The sequence below is a fragment of the Ceratotherium simum genome, chromosome 16 (assembly GCF_057802395.1).
Source record: "Ceratotherium simum simum isolate JZ-2026a chromosome 16, ASM5780239v1, whole genome shotgun sequence".
Taxonomy (NCBI): domain Eukaryota; kingdom Metazoa; phylum Chordata; class Mammalia; order Perissodactyla; family Rhinocerotidae; genus Ceratotherium; species Ceratotherium simum.
Genome location: NC_141915.1, coordinates 43529989 through 43549655, shown reverse-complemented (window position 1 = coordinate 43549655; position 19667 = coordinate 43529989). Strand labels below are relative to the sequence as shown.

General features: G+C 55.4%; 3 protein-coding genes across 3 annotated transcripts; 1 reads left to right on the top strand and 2 right to left on the bottom strand.

Annotated features, from left to right (window-relative positions):
- The first annotated feature begins 4014 nt into the window (after nt 1-4014).
- Nucleotides 4015-13417, top strand: GFAP (glial fibrillary acidic protein). The gene is made up of 9 exons (XM_004432576.3): nt 4015-4524; nt 5433-5493; nt 5675-5770; nt 6453-6614; nt 8067-8192; nt 8472-8692; nt 9277-9320; nt 11086-11171; nt 11817-13417. The coding sequence occupies exons 1-9, from the start codon at nt 4079-4081 to the stop codon at nt 11856-11858; spliced, it is 1284 nt and encodes a 427-aa protein (XP_004432633.1). The 5' UTR covers nt 4015-4078; the 3' UTR covers nt 11859-13417.
- Nucleotides 13418-13602: 185 nt separating this feature from the next.
- On the bottom strand, nt 13603-15430 carry FAM187A (family with sequence similarity 187 member A). The gene has a single exon (XM_004432901.3). The coding sequence runs from the start codon at nt 15411-15413 to the stop codon at nt 14169-14171; it is 1245 nt and encodes a 414-aa protein (XP_004432958.1). The 5' UTR covers nt 15414-15430; the 3' UTR covers nt 13603-14168.
- A 119-nt stretch (nt 15431-15549) lies between these two features.
- Nucleotides 15550-19552, bottom strand: DNAAF19 (dynein axonemal assembly factor 19). The gene is made up of 4 exons (XM_087441295.1): nt 19449-19552; nt 18343-18488; nt 17585-17717; nt 15550-16893 (listed from the first exon to the last, which is right to left on the bottom strand). Exons 2-4 carry the CDS (start codon nt 18483-18485, stop codon nt 16441-16443), a joined length of 729 nt encoding a protein of 242 aa, XP_087297421.1. The 5' UTR covers nt 18486-18488; nt 19449-19552; the 3' UTR covers nt 15550-16440.
- Nucleotides 19553-19667: the final 115 nt, after the last annotated feature.

The window sequence follows — 19667 nt, the reverse complement described above, 5'->3', positions numbered from 1 at the left end:
CCCACGGGAGATGCTGACACACCAAAAGCTTCTCAGACCGGATGGAGTTGTGGCCTCAAGTCTAGGGTTGGGGAAGGGCAAGGATGGAGGGACGGATCCCACCAGGGGAGTCAGCGAGGTGAGAGAGCAGGCTGGGAAAGAGCCTCTACTCTGAGTCTCCTCCGGGGCAGTTGGAGATCATGTGCATATGTCCCCTGGGAGACCCAAAGCCACGAACAACTAGTCGCCTGGGGGCAAACGGTGCTGACTCTCACCCTCTCTCCTCTGGCTGCTGCCCCCTACCCCCAAAGACGCAGCTCCCACCCCTCGGGGCCCACCCCATCACAGACGTGCTACCGTGAAGGTAGGCAAAGCACCCGGATGGTGTTATTAAACGGAAGCTATGACTTCTTGAGCACCTGCTGTGTCCAGCTTTCACTGATTTTATCCTCACAACTACCTTGGAAGTAAGGATGACAAGTCCTCATTTTACGGTTGTGGAAATGGAAACTCAGAGAAGTTTCCTGAAGTCATCCAAGATCATACAGCTATTGCGTGGCCACTGCCTTTCTCTGTCCCCTAGAGGGCACTGCCATGGCAGTCAGAGGCAACTCCAGAGAAGAAACGGGGTGATCCCCCTGGGTGATCCAAATTTGGGTTTAGAAAGCCTGCCCACAGCTGTGAGACTGGCTTTCTCCCTGCTTCTAAACGGCTGTGGCCTGGCGGCCGCTCAGACCTCAGCAGCTGAGCACTGCCATCTAGTGGCCACCGGGGCCCAGTTCCCTTCCTCAGGGATGGGCCGTGGAATGGATGGACTCAACCATCACCAAGGGGTGGGCCAGGGAGACCCACGTTTTCTTCGTCCCGCCCACGCTTGCTGACGGCCAAGCTATGTCAGGCGCTGGAGAGGGGCAGGGGCTCAAGCAGAGCCAGTGGGCAGCAGTCCAGTGGCAAAATAGCCACTTGAATTAGAGGCTGGCAAATTTGGAAAATGCTGGGCAACTTGTGTGTGGGTTGAGGCCAGATGTGGTGTTGGTCTGTCCCAGGAAGCATGTGGGCTCTGCCCCACAGGCAGGAGGGCATCCTGGCACAGGGGGTAAAAGATCATCTTTTCCCCACCTCGGCTTGAAGTGGGGCATGGCTTGGCTGAAGGCCCTGTGGAGGGGCGTCTAGGCATCCTCTCTCCATGGCCCACAGCTTCTGCTGTCTAGTCCAGAAGTCAGTCCAGGATTGGCTTGAGGCTTCGGATGTTGAGGCCCTCAGATTGGGGAAGCAGGAGAGGATGGGAAAGCATCTCCCATGGCGTGGGGTAGGGGCATTGGCCCGACAGGAGCTCAGGGGCCTGAGCTGGCTCTGAGAGCTGCGGAGGGGGCAAGCAGCCAGGCCTTTTCTGCAGAGCTAGAGACCCTATGTAGATGGGGCCTGAGCCAGACCAGAAGGATGGGGGCAGCGTTGGAAGCCAGGAGGTGGGTCTGCCTGGGGCAGATGTGCATCACAGTGTGATCCAGAACAGAGAGAGAGAGAGAGAGAGAACATAATTGTCCAACAACAGGGCTTGGTTAAATCAATGCATACAGTGGAAAACCATGCAGCTGTTAAAATGATGATGTAGATAAATATTTATTGATATGGAAAGATGTTCGCAACATATTGTTGAGTGAAAAAAGCAAATTACAAAATAATTTGTACAGCATGAGCCCACTTGTAAGAAAATGAATTTATATGTGTAGAAAAAAATCTGGTAGTGTTTATCTCCAGGTGGCAAAATAATGGCTAATTATTATTTTTTTGTTTTGCTTATCTGTATTTTCTGATTTTTCTACAAAGAATGTGTAAAAATAATGAAAGTTTGGCAAACACCCACAACCAAGCCTGTCTACCTCTTTGGTTCTCTGTGTGGACATCTTTAGATAGTTAAGGCTGAGTGTGGGGATGGGTCTGAGGGTCAGATGGGGGTTGAAGACGGAGGCAGAAAGCCTGGGCCTGTGACAGGGGCCCAGGGAGGTGACTGAAGGAGGTGAAGGCTGGGGGCCTCCATCTGCTGCTGCTGACACAAGCCTGTGTCTCGCACACGCAGGTACAATCCACTGAGCATGGCTGACAAGCCCTTCCTGCTCTTGCTATGTCTTTCCCCTCCAGGACTGCTTTGCACTCATTTCAACTAGACTTCACATGAAGGAAGCGAGGAGGCCACTGACTCGCCCTGCAGGCTGGAAGGGCAGACACTTGTAGCCACAGAGAGGAGTTGGGACGAGGGTTTGTTCCCAGTCTTGCTCTTCCTTCAATGCCCCCTGTCCTTCCCCAGCTCTCCAACCCACAGCAGGATCAAAAGTCACCGGGTGTCCCCTCCTCAAGACTCCCCTCCCTATGTCACTGCTCAGCCCCTGGGGTTGGGTGCGGCCAGAGACTTAGAGACTCTCGCCTCCTCTCTCTGCACTGGGACTCACCCGGGGGGGGAACCTCTGCAAGCAGCCTATAACATGCTCAAGTGGAGAGCATGTTCCCGGGCGTGGGGTAGGGGCATTGCCGCAAAAGGAGCTCAGGGGCCTGAGCTGGCTCTGAGAGCTGGGCAGGGGGCGAGCAACCAGGCCTTTTCTGCAGAGTTGAAGACCTGGCAGAGCAGGGCTGGCTGCCCCCCAGGGCCTTCCCCTGGTGCCCACTGAATGACTCACCTTGGCACGGACACAATGGTCGGGAGTGGGCACAGAGCCTGCTCCCCACTGCACCCCAGCCCCCCTCAGATGTTTTCCGAGAAGTTCTTTGAGCAGGGGGCTTAGGCTGCACTCCGCCTAACAGCCTGGCATCTTGGGACAAAAACAGCACAGCCCCCCGGGGGCTGCCGTTGCTGTGCGGCGCCCTCACCAGCAGTGGAGAACAAGGCTCCATTCAGCAAGTGCCCGGGAAAAGGGAGCAGAGGCCCAGGCATGGGCAGTGGGCAGAGGGGGGTGGGGAGAGGAACGCTGCCCACTTCCCAGAAGTCCAAGGACATAGATGGGTGAGGGGCCTGGGTGGAAAGCTGACCCTGTGGGACCAGAGTAGAAGGGGTGGATGGATCTGAAGTCTCAAAGAGCAACAGGGCCCTGGCCCCGGGCTCCCAGTTTGGACCCAGTGACTCCTAACCCACCCGTCCCCAGGGCCCTTCCCATCTTCTCTGTCTCATGCGTGGGAACTCAAAGGAGATAAATCTCCAGTGTGAGAGTGAGGTGAGGAGTGGCCAGGGAAACAGGGTGACGCAGGAACAAGATGGGAGTCAGGACAGCCAGCTCATTCATAACTGCTTTGTGGAGATGTCAAGGCCTAGGCTGGGGCAGGGGTGCAGGAAGGCTGGGTGAGGGAGGGGTGAGGCCAATGGGACTGAGGCAGGGGCTTAAGAGTGGCCCTGGGAGAGGGCCAGAGAGTGTAGTACCTGCCCCCTCTTGCCCTATCGGGGTTTCCACGCTCCTTCCATCATCCCCCCACTGCTAAAGAGAGGTCTCAACTGACCCTCCAGACAAAGGGCTGGTGTCCAACTCCAACCCACAGCCCCAGAACTCAGGGAATGGGGAGAAAGCAGGAATGGGGGATGCCTGCATTCAGAGAGGAGGACTCCAGCAATCTGTTGGGAACGGGGCTCAGCAGGAACTGTAACATAGGCTGTTCCTTGAGGGTGTGGAATAGGTTTGTTCTTTGCTAAATTTCCGGCACCTAGCAGGCACTCAAAGGAGGAGGCTCAGTGAGAGAAGGCCTGGGTTATGGGATCTAAGAGTTGGAAGGCAGGTCAGAGGTCATCCGGTCCAGCCCTTTCTTGACCCACCTTCCTAGAGTGAGAGTCTCCTTGCCCAGTGGTCAGGCCCCAGACCCAGCATCAGGTCCCAGGCACTGCCCATCAGTACTTCTGTCTGTGGCAAGGGGTGGGGACTGGCGTGCCCAGGAGGCCCTGCCTCTGGACACAGTGACCTCTGTGGGGTGAGAGGAGCTCTCCCCATGGCTGGGCTGCGGCCCAGCCCCACCCCCTCAGGCTATGCCAGGGGGCGTTGCCAGGGGCAGCCTGGGAAGTGCCAGGCCGGCCCACTCCTCCATAAAGCCCTCGCAACCCAGGAGCAGGCAGAGCCAGGCCAGGATGGAGAGGAGACGCGCCACCTCGGCTGCTCGCCGCTCCTATGTCTTCTCCTCAGAGGTGGTGGCAGGCCGCCGCCTGGGTCCTGGCACCCGCCTCTCTCTTGCTCGAATGCCACCTCCACTCCCGACCCGGGTGGACTTCTCCCTGGCCGGGGCACTCAACACAGGCTTCAAGGAGACCCGGGCCAGTGAGCGGGCAGAGATGATGGAGCTCAATGACCGCTTTGCCAGTTACATCGAGAAGGTGCGCTTCCTGGAACAGCAGAACAAGGCGCTGGCTGCCGAGCTGAACCAGCTGCGGGCCAAGGAGCCCACCAAGCTGGCCGATGTCTACCAGGCTGAGCTGCGTGAACTGCGGCTGCGGCTTGATCAACTCACTGCCAACAGCGCCCGGCTCGAGGTCGAGAGGGACAATCTGGCGCAGGACCTGGGCACTCTGAGGCAGAAGTGAGGAGGGGGCCGGAGGAGAGGGGCCTCATGAACAGGGAGGACTGAGCCCCCAAGAGAGAGTGCCTGCAGGCCTTCAGAGTCTCACACAGGGAGCTCTGCCTCCCTGCTCCCCAGTTTCCCCACTTCTGGGAGGGGAAGGCTCTCCTTGCTCCCCAAGATGATGGGAGGGGCTGGGAGGAGGCCCAGAGCCTCAGGGATCTGATTCCAGGGAGCCAGGGTACTCTCAGGACCTCCCCACTGGGGAGAGCTGTGCAGAGGCAGTCAGGGACCCCAGCAGGCAGGGTCTGTGCATTTCATTCACTGCGGGGCCTTGTGACTCTGGGCGGGGAGCTGGCGGACTCTGAGCCCAGACCTGTATGAAGGAGGAGTTGGAAGGGAAGGTTGGTGTGCACTGGGAGGACTGGGCTCTGGGTAAAGGAAGTGGGAGAAAGAGTAGGCAGGGCTCGCTTCAGAACGTGGTGACTCTGCCTGTCACTAGATTATGACCCTAGTCAAGGCACTTCAACTTCACATCTGTGAAGCCAAGATCTTCATAAAACCCATTTCCAAAGGTCAGAGGGAACCACAGGGGCAGGATGCTTTGCTGAGCTGTCAGGGCACGCGCATGAGCCCTCAAGGGCAGGAGGACTAGGGTTTGTGCACTCGGTAGTGGGTGTGTGTTGGTGAAAGTGCCTGCGTGAGCAGGAGCGGGTGCATCACCCCTGATAAGGCCCCTTGCTAATGAGGTAAAGTAAAGGCCCTCATCTGCTCACCCTTCTGGCCAAGGCTTCCATCTAGGACCCCTCTGACCCTCGCTCCTCCTGCTACTCCACAGTCCTGGGGGGGTCTCTCTGGCAGCCACCTCCAGAGAGATTGAGGCAGGGATCCAAGAGTCCTCAGAAAAGGAATGTGTCCCCCCACCCCAGGCTCCAGGATGAAACCAACTTGAGACTGGAGGCCGAGAACAACCTGGCTGCCTATCGACAGGTCAGGGGGTTGGCGGGGGAGCAAATGGTGGGGGGAGAGTGTTGATGGTAGCCCACCCAAGCCCAGCCCTCCAGAGCAATGTGTTGCTCTCCCCAACCCAAAAGGAGGGGTAAGACAAGGCTAGAGAATGGGGAAGAGGAGTCTGGTGTCAGAGTGGTCCTTTGCGCCTTCCCTACTCCAGGAGGCAGATGAAGCCACTCTGGCCCGCCTGGATCTGGAGAGGAAGATTGAGTCTCTGGAAGAGGAAATCCGGTTCCTGAGGAAGATACATGAGGAGGTGAGGCCAGGACACAGGGGGGAAAGCCCAACACAGAGACTGCAATTGAGAGAGAGACAAAGAGACTGAGACTGAGAGAGATACTCAGAGACAGAGAAAGAAAATGAGAGAGATACAGAGAGAGCCTGAGGGAGACAAAGATAGAGACAGACAAGGGAACCTCATATTTTTCTTCACTACAGACCTGAGACAGAAACCCTTCCAGTATTATCTCCTTTGCACTGAGGCCCAGAGAGGTTAAAGAACCTATTAAGGTCACACAGTTAGTCTTTCTGACTCCACCCATTTGCCATCTGTCTCACTTAAATGAGAGTCATTCATAAAAAAAGATCCCACTGAGCTCTGACCTCAGACTATGGATTCAGAATCCGTGATCCCATGGAACCTAGGAACCCTTACAGGAACACCCACCCATAGGGACTTAGTCACTCTCCCATGAGAATACAGGCCACTTCAGTGCTCCTGCCTGTCTGGGCCTGGGAGGAGGACACCATGGGGCCCTTAAGCTACCCCCTGCCTCCTCTAGCTTGGGCCATGCCACTTCCTCCAACTAGGACTGCCCCATTTCCCTTAGCCAACGTCCACGTCTGAGGGGCAGGCAGAAGAGGGCATGACACTGTGGGGGAACCCCAGTTGCGGCCTGGGCCCTGAGACCTAGCGTCACTTCTCTCTCCCCGACCAGGAGGTGCGGGAGCTCCAGGAGCAGCTGGCCCAGCAGCAAGTCCATGTGGAGCTGGATGTGGCCAAGCCAGACCTGACAGCAGCCCTGAGGGAGATCCGCACACAATATGAGGCAATGGCATCCAGCAACATGCACGAGGCAGAGGAGTGGTACCGGTCCAAGGTAGCCCTGACTGTAGGCCAGCCTGCCTCCTCCAGGCAGCCCTCCTGGCTCCATACAAGAGAATTGGGGAAGGAGGATGGAAGGAAGCCAGGAGAGGATCCTCTCTGGGTAACTGACCTTCACCAGAGAAGAGAAGTGACTTGGCCAGGGTCACACAGGCACTCTTACTCCCAATAAGTAATTATTATTATTATTATTATTGCTACTATTACTATTATTATTAGCCAACATTGTTGTGTGCCAGGCCCTGTGCTTTGTATGGATTATCTTACTATGAAGTAGGTACTATTCTTTGATAGATGAGCGAACTGAAGTCCAGAGAAGTTAACTAATCTGCCCAAAGTCACATAGCTCCTAAGTGGTAGAGCTGGATTTCCAACCCCAGCCATCCCTCTTGGGAGCCTGCATTCTTGACGCCTTTGCCGTCTGTGCCCTGGGTTGTTGAGTGTCTACTGTGTGCCAGGCACCGCCTGGGACACAGAGCTGTGTCTGCCCAGGGAGATGTGATGTGTGCCCAAATATGGTGTCCATAGACATGACCACAGGGCAGAGTCTATGTGCAGTGTGGGACCAGGGAGAACATCATAGAAGGGAGGGCCTTTGGCCTCAGCAGGACTGGCAGGCTATGGACATGAGGAGAAGAGGGAAGGGGCATTCTGAGTGGAGGACAGAGCCTGCATAGAGGCCTGGAGGCTGAAAAGCACAGGGACGCGGGAGCCCAGAGATGCTGGCCCAGGGCGCCCAGCAAAGAAGTGTGCGTGGCAGAAGCCAGTGTTAGTTCTGAGCAGGTTGAGGCCTGAAGGAGCCGTGAGGGCTTCACTGCAAGCTGGGGGAGAGAGGGCTATTAGAACCCAGGACTCTGGGGCCGGCCAGGTGGCATAGTGGTTAGATGCGTGCTTCGGCAGCCCAGGGTTTGCAGGTTGGATCCCAGGTGTGCACCGAGGCACCACTTGTCAAGCCATGCTGTGGTGGCGTCCCATATAAGGTGGAGGAAGATGCGCACAGATGTTAGCCCAGGGCCAATCTTCCTCAGCAAAAAGAGGAGGATTGGCATCGGATTTTTGCTCAGGGCTAATCTTCCTCACAACAAAAAAAAAAAAGAAGAAGAAGAAGAAGAAGAACCCAGGACTCTGCTCACCAGAACCCACTGTCTATGGTGGAGGAGAGCAGCGTTCAGTCCGTGGATGGAGCTGCCAGTGCAAGAGATTCTGGATTCTGTGGCAAACTGTTCATGAGTTCATTCCCTGGCCAGGCACTGTTCTAGGTGCTAGAGACGCAGTAGTGGCTTCTGTACCCTGTTCATAGGTCACAGTCACTAGGAATAATAAAGTGACCTGGCCAACAATCCTGGGGGCCTGCCCACCTCCCGGATTTCCCAGAGACCGTGCCTTCCCACGGGTCGCCATATGTGCCGCAGCCCGCCCCTCAGCATAGGGCCCTCTCCCCATCTAGTTTGCGGACCTGACGGACGCCGCTGCCCGAAATGCAGAGCTGCTCCGCCAGGCCAAGCACGAGGCCAACGACTACCGGCGCCAGCTGCAGGCCTTGACCTGCGACCTGGAGTCCTTGCGCGGCACGGTGAGCGCGGGCAGGGCCGGAGGGGGCGGACACGGTCGGCCAGCTGAGGCTGGCGGACTGGAGCAGGGGACCCGCAACCCCGGGAGACGCCCGAGGAGCAGGGCCCGGGGCAGGACCACGTCTGGGCGGGGCTCCGAAAAGTTACTCCGCGACCAGAGACTCGGCCGGGGGCGGGGCGGGGCGGGGCGGGGCGGGGACTCGAAGCCTCTCCGAGTCGGTCCCTTCCGAGCGCGGGGCGGCGTGACGGTGCCTCGAGGGACCAGCCGCTCCACCCCACAGAACGAGTCCCTGGAGAGGCAGATGCGGGAGCAGGAGGAGCGCCACGCGCGGGAGGCGGCGGGTTACCAGGAGACGCTGGCCCGGCTGGAGGAGGAGGGGCAGACCCTCAAGGACGAGATGGCCCGCCACCTGCAGGAGTACCAGGAGCTGCTCAACGTCAAGCTGGCCCTGGACATTGAGATCGCCACCTACAGGAAGCTGCTGGAGGGCGAGGAGAACCGGTGAGCCCTGACCACAGCCCCATGGAATCCTTCTTGCTGCAGCCCCCAGAGTCGCCTTGCTCCCTGCAAGGACTGTGTCATTCAGCCTGCGTCCAGCCCCCTCCTATTCCAGTGCCCAGCACAGTGCTTGCCTAACACACAGTAGGTATTCAGTAAATGTCTGATGAATGAACGAATGGATTCAATTCAACCAATGTTGATTGGGTCCCAAGGCGAGGACTTGGGTCACCCCCCCAAACTAAGAGGCTCACCCCCCCAGCCCTTCCCAACAAAGATTGGACTTCTTTTCCCCTGACCGATCTCTTCTGCATCCTTGGAACTTTCTTCGCCACTCTCCCCTCCCCTCTGCCATCCTCCAAGCTGCCTTCCAATAGAGATGTTCCCCTCACAGATAACACCCAAGCCCCCTGCAGACTCTTGGAGCTTCAGGGAGCATGTTGGCTGCTGGGGAAAGCTAGGAGATGGAGTCAGCCTTTCCTGGCAAGGAGAAGGGCCTCGAGGCGATCATGATAACCCTGGACGAGGACCTGGCCTGGGGATGTCCTTGGGCAGCCCGGTCACCCCCTCCCTCTGCTGTCTTTCAGCATCACCATTCCTGTGCAGACCTTCTCCAACCTGCAGATCCGAGGTCAGTAGAGCAGGGCCTGGTGGGCAGGGTGTTGGATTCCTGCCCCCTCCCCCAGGCCTGTGGGCTATTGCTCTGGCCTAGGGCTGAGGACCAGGGCAAAGGGGCCTGGGGCTCTCCTTGGGGGCCTTCATGATTCACTGCAGAGCTTCTAGCCAGAACACACCATCCCAGGGCATTCCAGGTGGGGCTTGCAGTTGCTCTTGTCCCGCTCTGCCCTGTGTCCCACTACCCATCCCTGCACACCATTCCACCGCAGAACTGGGTGAGGGTCTCAACCTCTGTCCTGTCTGCAGATCCCTGAGCAAGCTCTGCCCATCTGAGTGTCTTATGTTTTTGTTTTTTTTAACTGCTTGTCACTACAGGGGGCAAAAGCACCAAAGAAGGGGAATGTCACAAGGTCACAAGACATCTCAAAAGCCTCACAATACAAGTTATACCAATACAGTCTCACCAGATTGTAAATGGAGCCCCGCCGGCTCTCGGTTAGCTGCCTGCCTCTTAGAAACGGTGCTTTTCTCAGCGTGACAGGGAGTGAGCCTTACCCAACCCATCTTCCCCATCCTCTTGGGTTCCCCCTCCCAGGTTCCTCTAAAGGGCCAAGCCTACGTCATTTTCCCAGCAACCTCAGTGCCCAGCCCAGGACCTGGCACAGGTTAAATGTAGGTTAAATTAGCAGAACCGGCCAGTGTTCAAAGTGATCTGTCTTCAGGTGCTCAGATGAGATGCTCTGGGGCCTCTGAGAAAATGCCAGCCTCTGCCTTACCTCTTCCCCATCACTGGGAGGGCCCCTGGGCTCTTGCTGTGCCCCGTGGCCAGGCTCTTTGCTTGATTTGTCTGTCCCTGAGGCTCCGTTGCTCAGCTCAGTGCTGATTCAGCCCAGAGGATTATTTCCCCCTGGACTGCTGCTCTAATGGTGAATAAAGTTTTATGCTCCCTGCTCTCAATTTTAAATATTAGTGAGTGTGACATGTTATATTTTTCTCTCTGAGGGGGGGAAAAACTAAATTACTTCTTACTTGTATGTGGCCCTCAAATGATTCTTAGCTAAGAAAAAAAAATTATTCTTCTTCTGGGCTAGAAATTGAGGAACACTAGATATGCACGTCCCTGGGCTTAGTTCAGCATCAGAAGGGTTAACCAGGCGGACCAGGTAGATGTAATACTGCCAAGTGCCAGACAGTAAGGGGTCACTAGGGCCCAGAGAAGTGGGAGAGAAAAGGAGGAAAGGGGAAGGGGGACAGCAAAGCAACCCACATGTATTGAGCACTAATATGTGCCAGTTGCTTAACATATTATTTCAGCTGATTCCTCACTCCCACCTAGAGAAGCGGGCACTTTTCTCCCCATTTTGCAGATGAGGAAACTGAGGCTGGGAGAGGTAAATTAACTTGCCCACAGTCGTGTGGCTGGTTAGTGGCTGAGCTGGGACTCAAGCTCTGGCCTGCCTGATTTCAAAGCCCATGTGCTCCTCCCTCAGCACAGCGCCAAGTCATCAGAAAGCCAGGTGCCAGGTGAGGGCTTGCAGAGGGGCTGAAATGCAGCCAGGCCAGGAGAGTAAGCAAGGCACTGGATAGAGCAGCCAGGACTTGCCCAGCATAGTGGGGACTTGGGGGTTGCCATCCCCTTTGGAAGAGCCCAAGCCCTTCCTGCCCAGTTGAATAGGCTTTCATACTCATGACTAGGGTGTGATGGGGAAGCCGGGGGTGGGAGAGGATGTCTCATGCCCTGAGAGCCCATGGGAGGCCTCCTCTCCTCACACCTGCAGAAACCAGCCTGGACACAAAGGCCGTGTCAGAAGGCCACCTCAAGAGGAACATTGTGGTGAAGACCGTGGAGATGCGGGATGGAGAGGTGAGGAGGGCAGACCCAGATTCTGGCCCCATCTGGCTCTGGCTGCCCCCAGGTGTTCTTGAGGCCAGACTCTGGAAGACAGCCTGGACTAGCACATAGAAGGTTCCTGATAACTCACAAGAGCTCTCCAGGGAGGCTCTGGAAGAGCAGAAGGAACCTGGCTGTAATTCAACCCCCCAGCCCCTCCACTAGCAGTTCTAAGGGGAGCCTAGGCCACTGGATGGGGTCCTGACTCAGGCTTTCTCCCTTTCTCCCTGTGAAACTCAGGTGCCCCCAGCACCAGGCCTGGAGGAAAGAGAAAGAAAAATAAAGTTAGCAGGTTTCACTCCCAACTTTCAATTTCTAGCTTGGTTAAAGGAACCTGCCAGAGGAAGGGGATTTGGCATAACCTCCTCCCCCTCACACCAGCAACACCGCTAGCTAATCCTCCACCATCAGCTCACCATGTACCAGCAGGGAGCTAAACACTTGACACATGTTACCTCATTTCCCCTCTGACTGCTGCAGGGGGAGTTCTGGTTAGAAAAGAAAAGAAAGACCCTGGAAAGCCAAAGAGTTGCTCAAGGTCACAGAGCCTCGCAGTGGTGGACCTGGGGTCTGGGTAAGCTCCTAACCGTGGCATGTGCACCTTCTCTGTCCCCGCAGGTCATTAAGGAGTCCAAGCAGGAGCACAAGGACGTGATGTGAGGCGGGACCCGCCTGGTGGCCCCTGCCCCAAGGCGTGAGGGGCCTGCAGCAGGAGACAGGACAGTTGCCCCTCCTCTGACAGCTACTTTCCCAAGACCTGAGATCCCACCCACCCCAGCCACCCCTCCCTGCTCCATCTCTATGCCAGCTTGCTGCCCTAGGCTCCATCAACATTAGGCCTGCCAGACAGCACCCACTCTGCACTCAGTAACTCCAACTAACAGGGCACTCACTCCAAAGAGGCAGCTTGGAGGGGCGTGGCCAGCAGCTTGAGTTAGAATTGGGAGGGAGGAGAGAAGCTGGGGAGGGCAGGGACATAATAAATCACCCTCCATAGCCTAATCTCCGTTGTCATGGCAACTGTTGCCAGAGCTGGAGGCCTCTAGGGGTATCTGGGAAATGGGCCTTTGAGTTTCCTCCGGCTGTTGGAGGAAAACTGAGACTGAGACAGGAAGGGGAAGTCCCCACAGGCAAGGCAGCCCTGGCCAGAGGCTTAGTCTTCTAGACTGAGCCTGACCAGTCTCAGAGTGGGTGGGGATAACCTGTCACCTGGAGTAGTCACCAGACAGGGGCCTCCTGAGTGATGATTCAAGTGTCTCAGCCCCACTGAGCTGCCATGTGGACACGCTATGGGCATGCTGTTGGCATGTGGGAGCTTGATTCTCAGCACTTGGGGGATCTATAGTGTAAGTGGAGAGGGCAGAGATGCTGGGAGGGAGGAGAAGGGGGCTGCCTGGCCCCTAGGTGTGGGTACAGGGAGGTCAAGCCCCGGAGGACTCCTCCCATCTAGGCTAGGGGAGCAGGTGAAGGAGGCCATTGGGATGATGCTAGACATTGGAGTTGGGGGTTGTGGGTGACCAGTTACACTTGGCCTCTGGGTTGTGGGACTCAAGGAAGTGACTCATCCTCTTGGAGATGCTGAAACAGGAGAGAAAGGGGCTGCTGTCCACAGGGGCAGGACACACTTTGTCCCAGTTCTAAAGGCCCCTTCCTTGCTGCATAATCCCAGTCCACCCAGGCCTCTGAGCCTCTGCAGCTGCTGCCTCCTGGCCCCAGCAAAGGGGTGAAGCCACCGCAATACATCTGACTCTCTCCACCCCACAGTGACCTGCTGCTTTTCCCGAAGCCAAGGGCCCGTGGTCCCCTCTTACTCAAATACAAAATGTACTGCCATATTTTAGGTAGCACCCTATTTTATAATTTGGGAAGTTGAGGCACGAGCAGAGTGAAGACCCTGGTTTGTGTTCCTGTAGCCTGAAGGTGGGGCAGCTCAGGGCAGACACTTTGACCCAGAGCACCTGCTCTGCTTTTCACGGGAAGACTGTGGGGGCACAGGATTATCTGTGCCCAGAGTGGGGTGGAGAGGACCCACTCCAGGGTCCCCCTTTCCCCTCTAAGGCCAAAGGGAGAGAGAAGTGGGGATCCCTCCCTCCTTCCGAGACTTGGTGCCCTTTCCCCAACCCGCTGCTGCTAACCTTCAGGGCGCCGCTGCCGTCTTTAGTCACTGAGGTTAATAAAGACAACTGCTGTGGCCTCCCCAGAGTGGACTCTGATCTGTTCAGGAGAGGCTGGCGCTGGGGGAAGGGGGCAGGAAGTAGCCTTGGACAAGACCCAACTTGCTTCCTATCACTAATTGTCTTGGGATCCCAAACCCCCACAGCAGCAGCCACATGACAAATCCCACTTCCAACCCTGCTCTGCCACGGCAGCCCTAGTGCCCCCCACTTTGCTCCCAGCCCCTCATGTCACCCCCAGTCCCCAGCCTGGGTGCAGTGTCTCAGGAAAGCCCGGAATTTGACCTCCACCTTCCTCACCCATTTCTTCTCTTCTAGTTGTTACCTTTATTGCCAAACCCACCATTTCTACCGGCCAGGCCCAGGGCGAGGCTCGGGAGGAAGGCAAAGAGGACAGGTACTAGGCCCCCCTATTCTTCTTTTCTCTCCCTGCTACCCCCAATTCAATCAGCACCCACTTGGCAATCCTTGAAGGCAAGACAATAAAGCACCTCAAACACTTCAACAGTGAATAGGCCCCTTCATCCTTCTCTAAGCATGAAGTCAGAAGACACATGTACCCCGGCTACTTCCATCCTGGCCTCAGTCCGCCATCTCCCACCTGCCTCAGGCTTCCCCTCTTCCCAGAGCAGGTTCTAGACGTGCCCGTGAAAATAGGGAGCAGGCTGTAACCAACAGATCTGTCCACACCCCCTTGCCACACATCCCAGCCCAGGATGCCCACTCAGAGGCATCTGGTATCATTTAACGAACACATTTAAGCACAACTGGTCTTCAGAGCTGGGGAAGACAGAGCCTAGGGGGAGAAGTTGGGACAACAGCGAAATAAGTAACAGCAGCAACGACAGAGGTGAATGGTGACAAAGACTGCCGTGATGAGCAGGTAGCCTATCAGGGTGAGTTCCATGGCAGAGCGAGTTTCAGGGTCCGAGAAGGAGACCCGGTAGCGGCCTCGAGATGTCACGCCCAGTCGAAACCCAGCGACCTGCGTCCCCTGCCGCCAGCAATAGTAGATGCCCCGGTCACTCAGCTGGGTAAAGCGGATGTGGAGATGGTTGCCATGGTCGATGAACACCCTCATGGACCTGTTGACGCCCTTCAGGTACTGTGTGCGGTAGAGGAACTGGTGGTCCTTGTCCCAGGCCACAGCATGCTCTGGCCGAGCCCCAGGACAGGAGATGATGAGTCCGTGGCCCAGCCTCTGCTGGTGGAACTGAATGGGCACCTTGGGCACCCAGGGCCGGCTGCCCACTTTGGACACATAGTTGAAGATGGCCATTATGCCCTCCCGGACCACCTTGTTCTTCTCGCAGGGCACCATACAGCTCCGAACCAGCAGTTCAGGTGTGTGGTGCCTGGCCTTGGCCTGAAGCTTACTTGGCACAGCCCGCGAACCACAGGACACCACGTCAGGCAGCGTCTTGCGGTAGCGTGGGGAGAGGTCTGGGCTCTGCAGGTAGCAGAGGCCAAGGCGCCACTGCTCCCCGCGCACCCCGCACCGGTCACAGGGGGTCCACTCCCAGAAGGTGGTGAAGACATGGAGGCTCCCATGGTACTCGTCTTCAAAGGGCTCCTGACCCTGGTCCTTGAAGGTGGCCACCATTCCCTCACTGCTCTGGATGTCCACATCGTAAGCGTAAAAGTAGTCCCCCTTGCGGGTGCCACAGAAATACAAGCCAGAGTCCTCAGGCTGGGCCCGGAAAACCAACAGGCTGAACATGCGGATGCTGAAGCGGACCAGCATGTCACTGCCCACACGCACCTGGGCTTCCTCCGTCAGCACCCGCCCATCAAAGTCTGTCAGCACTTTGGTGTGGCCGCTACCTAGGTGCTTTTGGTAGTACCAGACGACAGCAGACACATCCTCTGGCTTGCAGTGGCAGGGAAGCTCGAAGCTCATGTCGGCCAGGTAGGCCGCATTGTCAAACATCAGGAAAGCCGGGCAAGGGGTCCTCTGAAAAATGTTCTCCTTCTCCACAATTTCAAAGGCCTGGAGACTCCCCCACACCCACAGGAGCACAGTGGTGTGGGCCAGGTTCATGCCTGCAGGAGGGAAGGGTCAGAGAGGGCAGGCAAACCCAGGCACTAAAGGTCTTTGGGGCTTCTAGAAATCACTGCTGGGAGGAGGCATCTATATGAGGAAAGGGTTAAATAGCCAGGAAAAGAAGTAACAATCTGTAAAGCAAGCAGCCAAAAGCAAGGCAATTTATTCCCAGCTGATATACAAGATGCCCTTCTGATGTTCCAGGCATAATCTGGAGGGAAAGCCATTCTAGAACCTGGCCCTCTCTCCCCTTTCTAGAACACTGGCACTCACCCAAGAATGGGTCGGGGGAAACCGGAATGAGAAGCAAGGGCCCAGGTGCTAGGACAGGAAATCTCGGCCTCTCTGCTCCAGGCCCTGCCCTGCCTACCTAGTGGAAAGGTCTTCCCTTCGGTTAATCTGGGAGTTGAAGGAAACCCGCCGGCCTGCACATCTGGCCACCTGAAGAAGCCTGGGAAGCTGGCCAGACCTGAGCTAATGGCTTGGGGCTTTCCCAGGCCCAGCCTGCACAGGAACTCAGTCCCTGGGGAAAAAATACTGCACCTCAAATGGGGTACCCTTTGATCATTTGTGGATTAAATGCCCATTCATTGGTTTTAAGTTATAAAGATTCTTGTTAAGAGCTATGGAGATCAGTATTTGTTTACCATGGAAGATTAATGATTTTCCTTTTTCCCATTTTTTTGAGTGGAGGCTGTAACTGGTGTAGCCAGCATTTGGTTGGGCACACACCCATCTCTCAGGGCTGAGGGCTAGAGGCTTGGCAGACAGTAAGGGTGAGAAGCAAAACACTTTCAACTTCTTGGGCCCTTGACCATCCTGTGGATCTACACACTTCAGAATATTGAGCCACCACGGGGCTGGAGAGGAAGGGAAGATTCGATTCCTGCTTTTGCCCTGAAAATTCCAAGTTGAGAAGGGAATTAGGTGTGGGTTTCTCATTACAGTCCTGTAGAGCCCCCAAGACAACAACCAAAAAAGTCCTCCAATGACCACTGGGGGCCTCTGAAGGTAACTGGTCCTATTAATCCATCTGGTACAGCCCTAGCAGCTCTTGGAGGAGCCTCTCCTCCTCCTGGAGCCCAGCAGGCAGCTCCTCCACACCCCACTCCCTCTGGCTGAGCCCTTCCTTCATGGGTCTGGGGGCGCCCATGGCCTGCAGCTTCTGAAACAAGCCTCTGCAGCTCTCTCTTTGCACGTGGCTCAGCAGGCTCAGGTTCAGGGTGAAGCGCCCGGTGCTGGCCAGGCTGCGCAGGATCCCCAGCACCACCGACCGGTCTGCCGGCCTCACGTGATCAGCCAGTGCCACCAGCAGCTCCCCTAGAAGTCCAAACCCCACATCCGTCTGGAAGAGGCGGGCCAGCTTTGGACCCCCGAGCTGCAGCAGGGCCTGGTAGCGCTCTGGCCCACTCCGCAAGTATCGCCGCCAATCACGGTAGAAGTCTGCCGAGGTCTCAGGCTGGAGGAGTGTGTTCTCCTGGATCACAAAGGAAGGAAAAGGAGTCCTGAGCTCTTCCAGCTGTTCCGCAACAGTGAGAGTGAGGGGAGCCTCTAGGTTTCCATCTTAGCTCTGGTACTGCTCCCTGAGCACTGGCAAGGCTGTGGTCCCTGTGGGCCTCATTTTCAGAGGAAGGAATGGGGAAGGGGACAGGGCAGGAGGGTCCCAAGGAACCCAGGCCATGATTTGAGATTCTCAGTTGTACCAGGATTTTCCTACTGATGAATGCAGACATAGCCCTGCTCTAGGAGAGTAAGTGAGGGTTTACTTGGAACAGGGCATAGGGGATGATCAGAAACCTCAGGAAGAGAGAAAGGAACTCAAGGTGAGTGTTAAGAATCTGACAGGCTGGGTCTCCTTCCCAACACTGCCACAGAATCTTTATACTATACACCATATAACCCAGAGGCAGAGCAACCCAAATCTGATCTGGGAATGCAAGTCAAAGGACTGACGGAAGGGAGCTGCCTCGCCCACCGTTCTGACTTGTTCTGCCCAGTTTAACTCAGCCTCACCATCCACTAGTTGCTTTTCTTTCTGGGATTGGAGGCAGAAACCTGCCTCTGTGGCTTAACATGAGAAATAAGGAAAAAGTATGTGTTGTAAGAAGACAGGATTGGAGGTTTAGGGCAGAGAATCCAGCTGGGTTGAAAGGCTGGGCCTCACCTACCTGGGAGATTTCAGTGGTCTCGTCCTGGGAAGTCCTTCCCTGAGTGGTGTGACAGTTCCAGGGCACAGTCCTCTTTCCTCCTATCTTGTCCTTCTGCTCTAGTGGCTTCAGATGTGATGCAAGGACAATACCCCTATGAGCAAAAGACACAGATCAGAGGATGGACCTAATGCTGTCTGTGTATGGGAGGTGGCTGGACTTTGCGTGATATAGGCAGAACCTGTTGGCACACCAATATGACAATAATAATAACAATACAGTCATAATGTGCCGCATAATGACGTTTCATTCAACGACGGACCACGTACACAATGGTGATTCCATAAGATTAATACCATATAGCCTAGATGTGTAGTAGGCTATACCACCTAGGTTTGTGTAAGTACATTCTGTAATGCTCGCACAATGATGAAATAGCCTAATGACGCATTTCTCAAAACTTATCTCCATTGTTCAGCAAAGAATGACTGTAATAACACCAGCAACAATAGTTGACAGCTTTTGAGCACTTCCCATGTGCCAGACATTGTGCTCACAATCTTACATGTAATAACTTATTTAATCATAAAAATGATTACTCTCTTTTACAGATGAGGAAATAGAGGCTCAGAGAGGTTAAATAACTTGCATAAGATCACACAGGTAGCAGAAGGTAGGGCCAGGACTGAGCCCAGAATTGTCTGACACCAAATCACACGCTCTTATCCACTACTGTTCACCATAACAGGAGGGCCTGAGAAAAACAGCATTAGGCCAACCTGAACTCCTCATAGGAAGCCACCCTCTGTTCCACTGCCCGTAACTTGGCAGCATTCTCCCGTTTGTACTTCTCATCAGCAGTGACTGCAGCCTGCAGCTCTTTTTCTAACGCCTTGAAGTTGATGATGTCATTTCTTTCCATGGCCTGTGCAAAGGGACATCAGAGAAGGGTCAATATCAGGGGGAAGAGGGTACATATGAAGTCTTTGCCAGCCCACAAAATGATCCAAAACCACTCTGGATATCTTGTCACTTATCTTGGGGAGTGTTATAAATATCTAGTTCTCTACAGAGGGGAGCTGAGTTGCACAGTGAGGACTTGCTTAAGACTTGCTGTCACTGAAAATAGAGAGTCCTGACTTTCAGATTGGAGCCCTGCTTTAATTTTCTTCTCTGCCTCTAAAAATACTTTAATTTTGATGCTTGGCTGAGGAGGTATTTGGATCTCAGAATTCAGTCCACTAACTCTTCCACATCGGTTCATTCTATAGCAAGTTGTGATAGAGAACCTCACACAAAAGCAGAACTATTGCTAGCCACTCTTGAGCCCTGGGATAAAATTTCAACCGTCTTTATCTGGGAAAGATACATTGCAACCAAACCAGATGCAATGACTAAGCAGGAAATCAAGTAGAAGTTAGGCAGAGGAAGGGGCTTAATGATCCCTGTCCCCAAATCCCTCTGTCCAGCCCAGGGTTCCAGCACAAGTCCCTAGGTACTTGAGCAACCTCTTTAGTTCTGCACCTGTACTTCTGCAGCCTGCACGTATCTGAGGCTGACTGATCCTTTCTACAGGGAGATCCTGTATATGGGTTCTAGTCTTGGCTCTGGCATTTACTTGCTGTGAGACCTCTTTGAACCTCAGATTCATGGTGCTTTGAGCTAGATTTCGTGGCGGAGTCATCATCAACGGCCCTAGGGCAGGGAGGCAGGAGGTCTGCAAGCAACCCCATAGCCCTTTCCCTCCACCCCAAAGTGGGTAAGCTGAACACCAAGAAGGGCGCTGGGCTGGCCAGGAACTGAACTCAAGTGTCCTGGCTCCTGTCTAGTTCTGAGCCCTCCCCAGTCATTGAATAAATAGAACTAACTCTTCTGACCCTCTGACCTTCACTCCACCAGCCCTGGCCTTGATTCCCTTGCTTTCTTTGAAGATCCGCAGATACGCGAGAACAGCACAGCTCAGTGTAGACCACGCCCAGCAGCTGTGGTTGCCCAGCAACTGCTCCAACAGCCTGCTCACGTGATCGGCCCGAAGGCCCCCTTCAGTGTGGTCCCAAGGCGCCTGATCAGATTCAGGCCTGCTCAACCCTCACTCTCTTGGGAG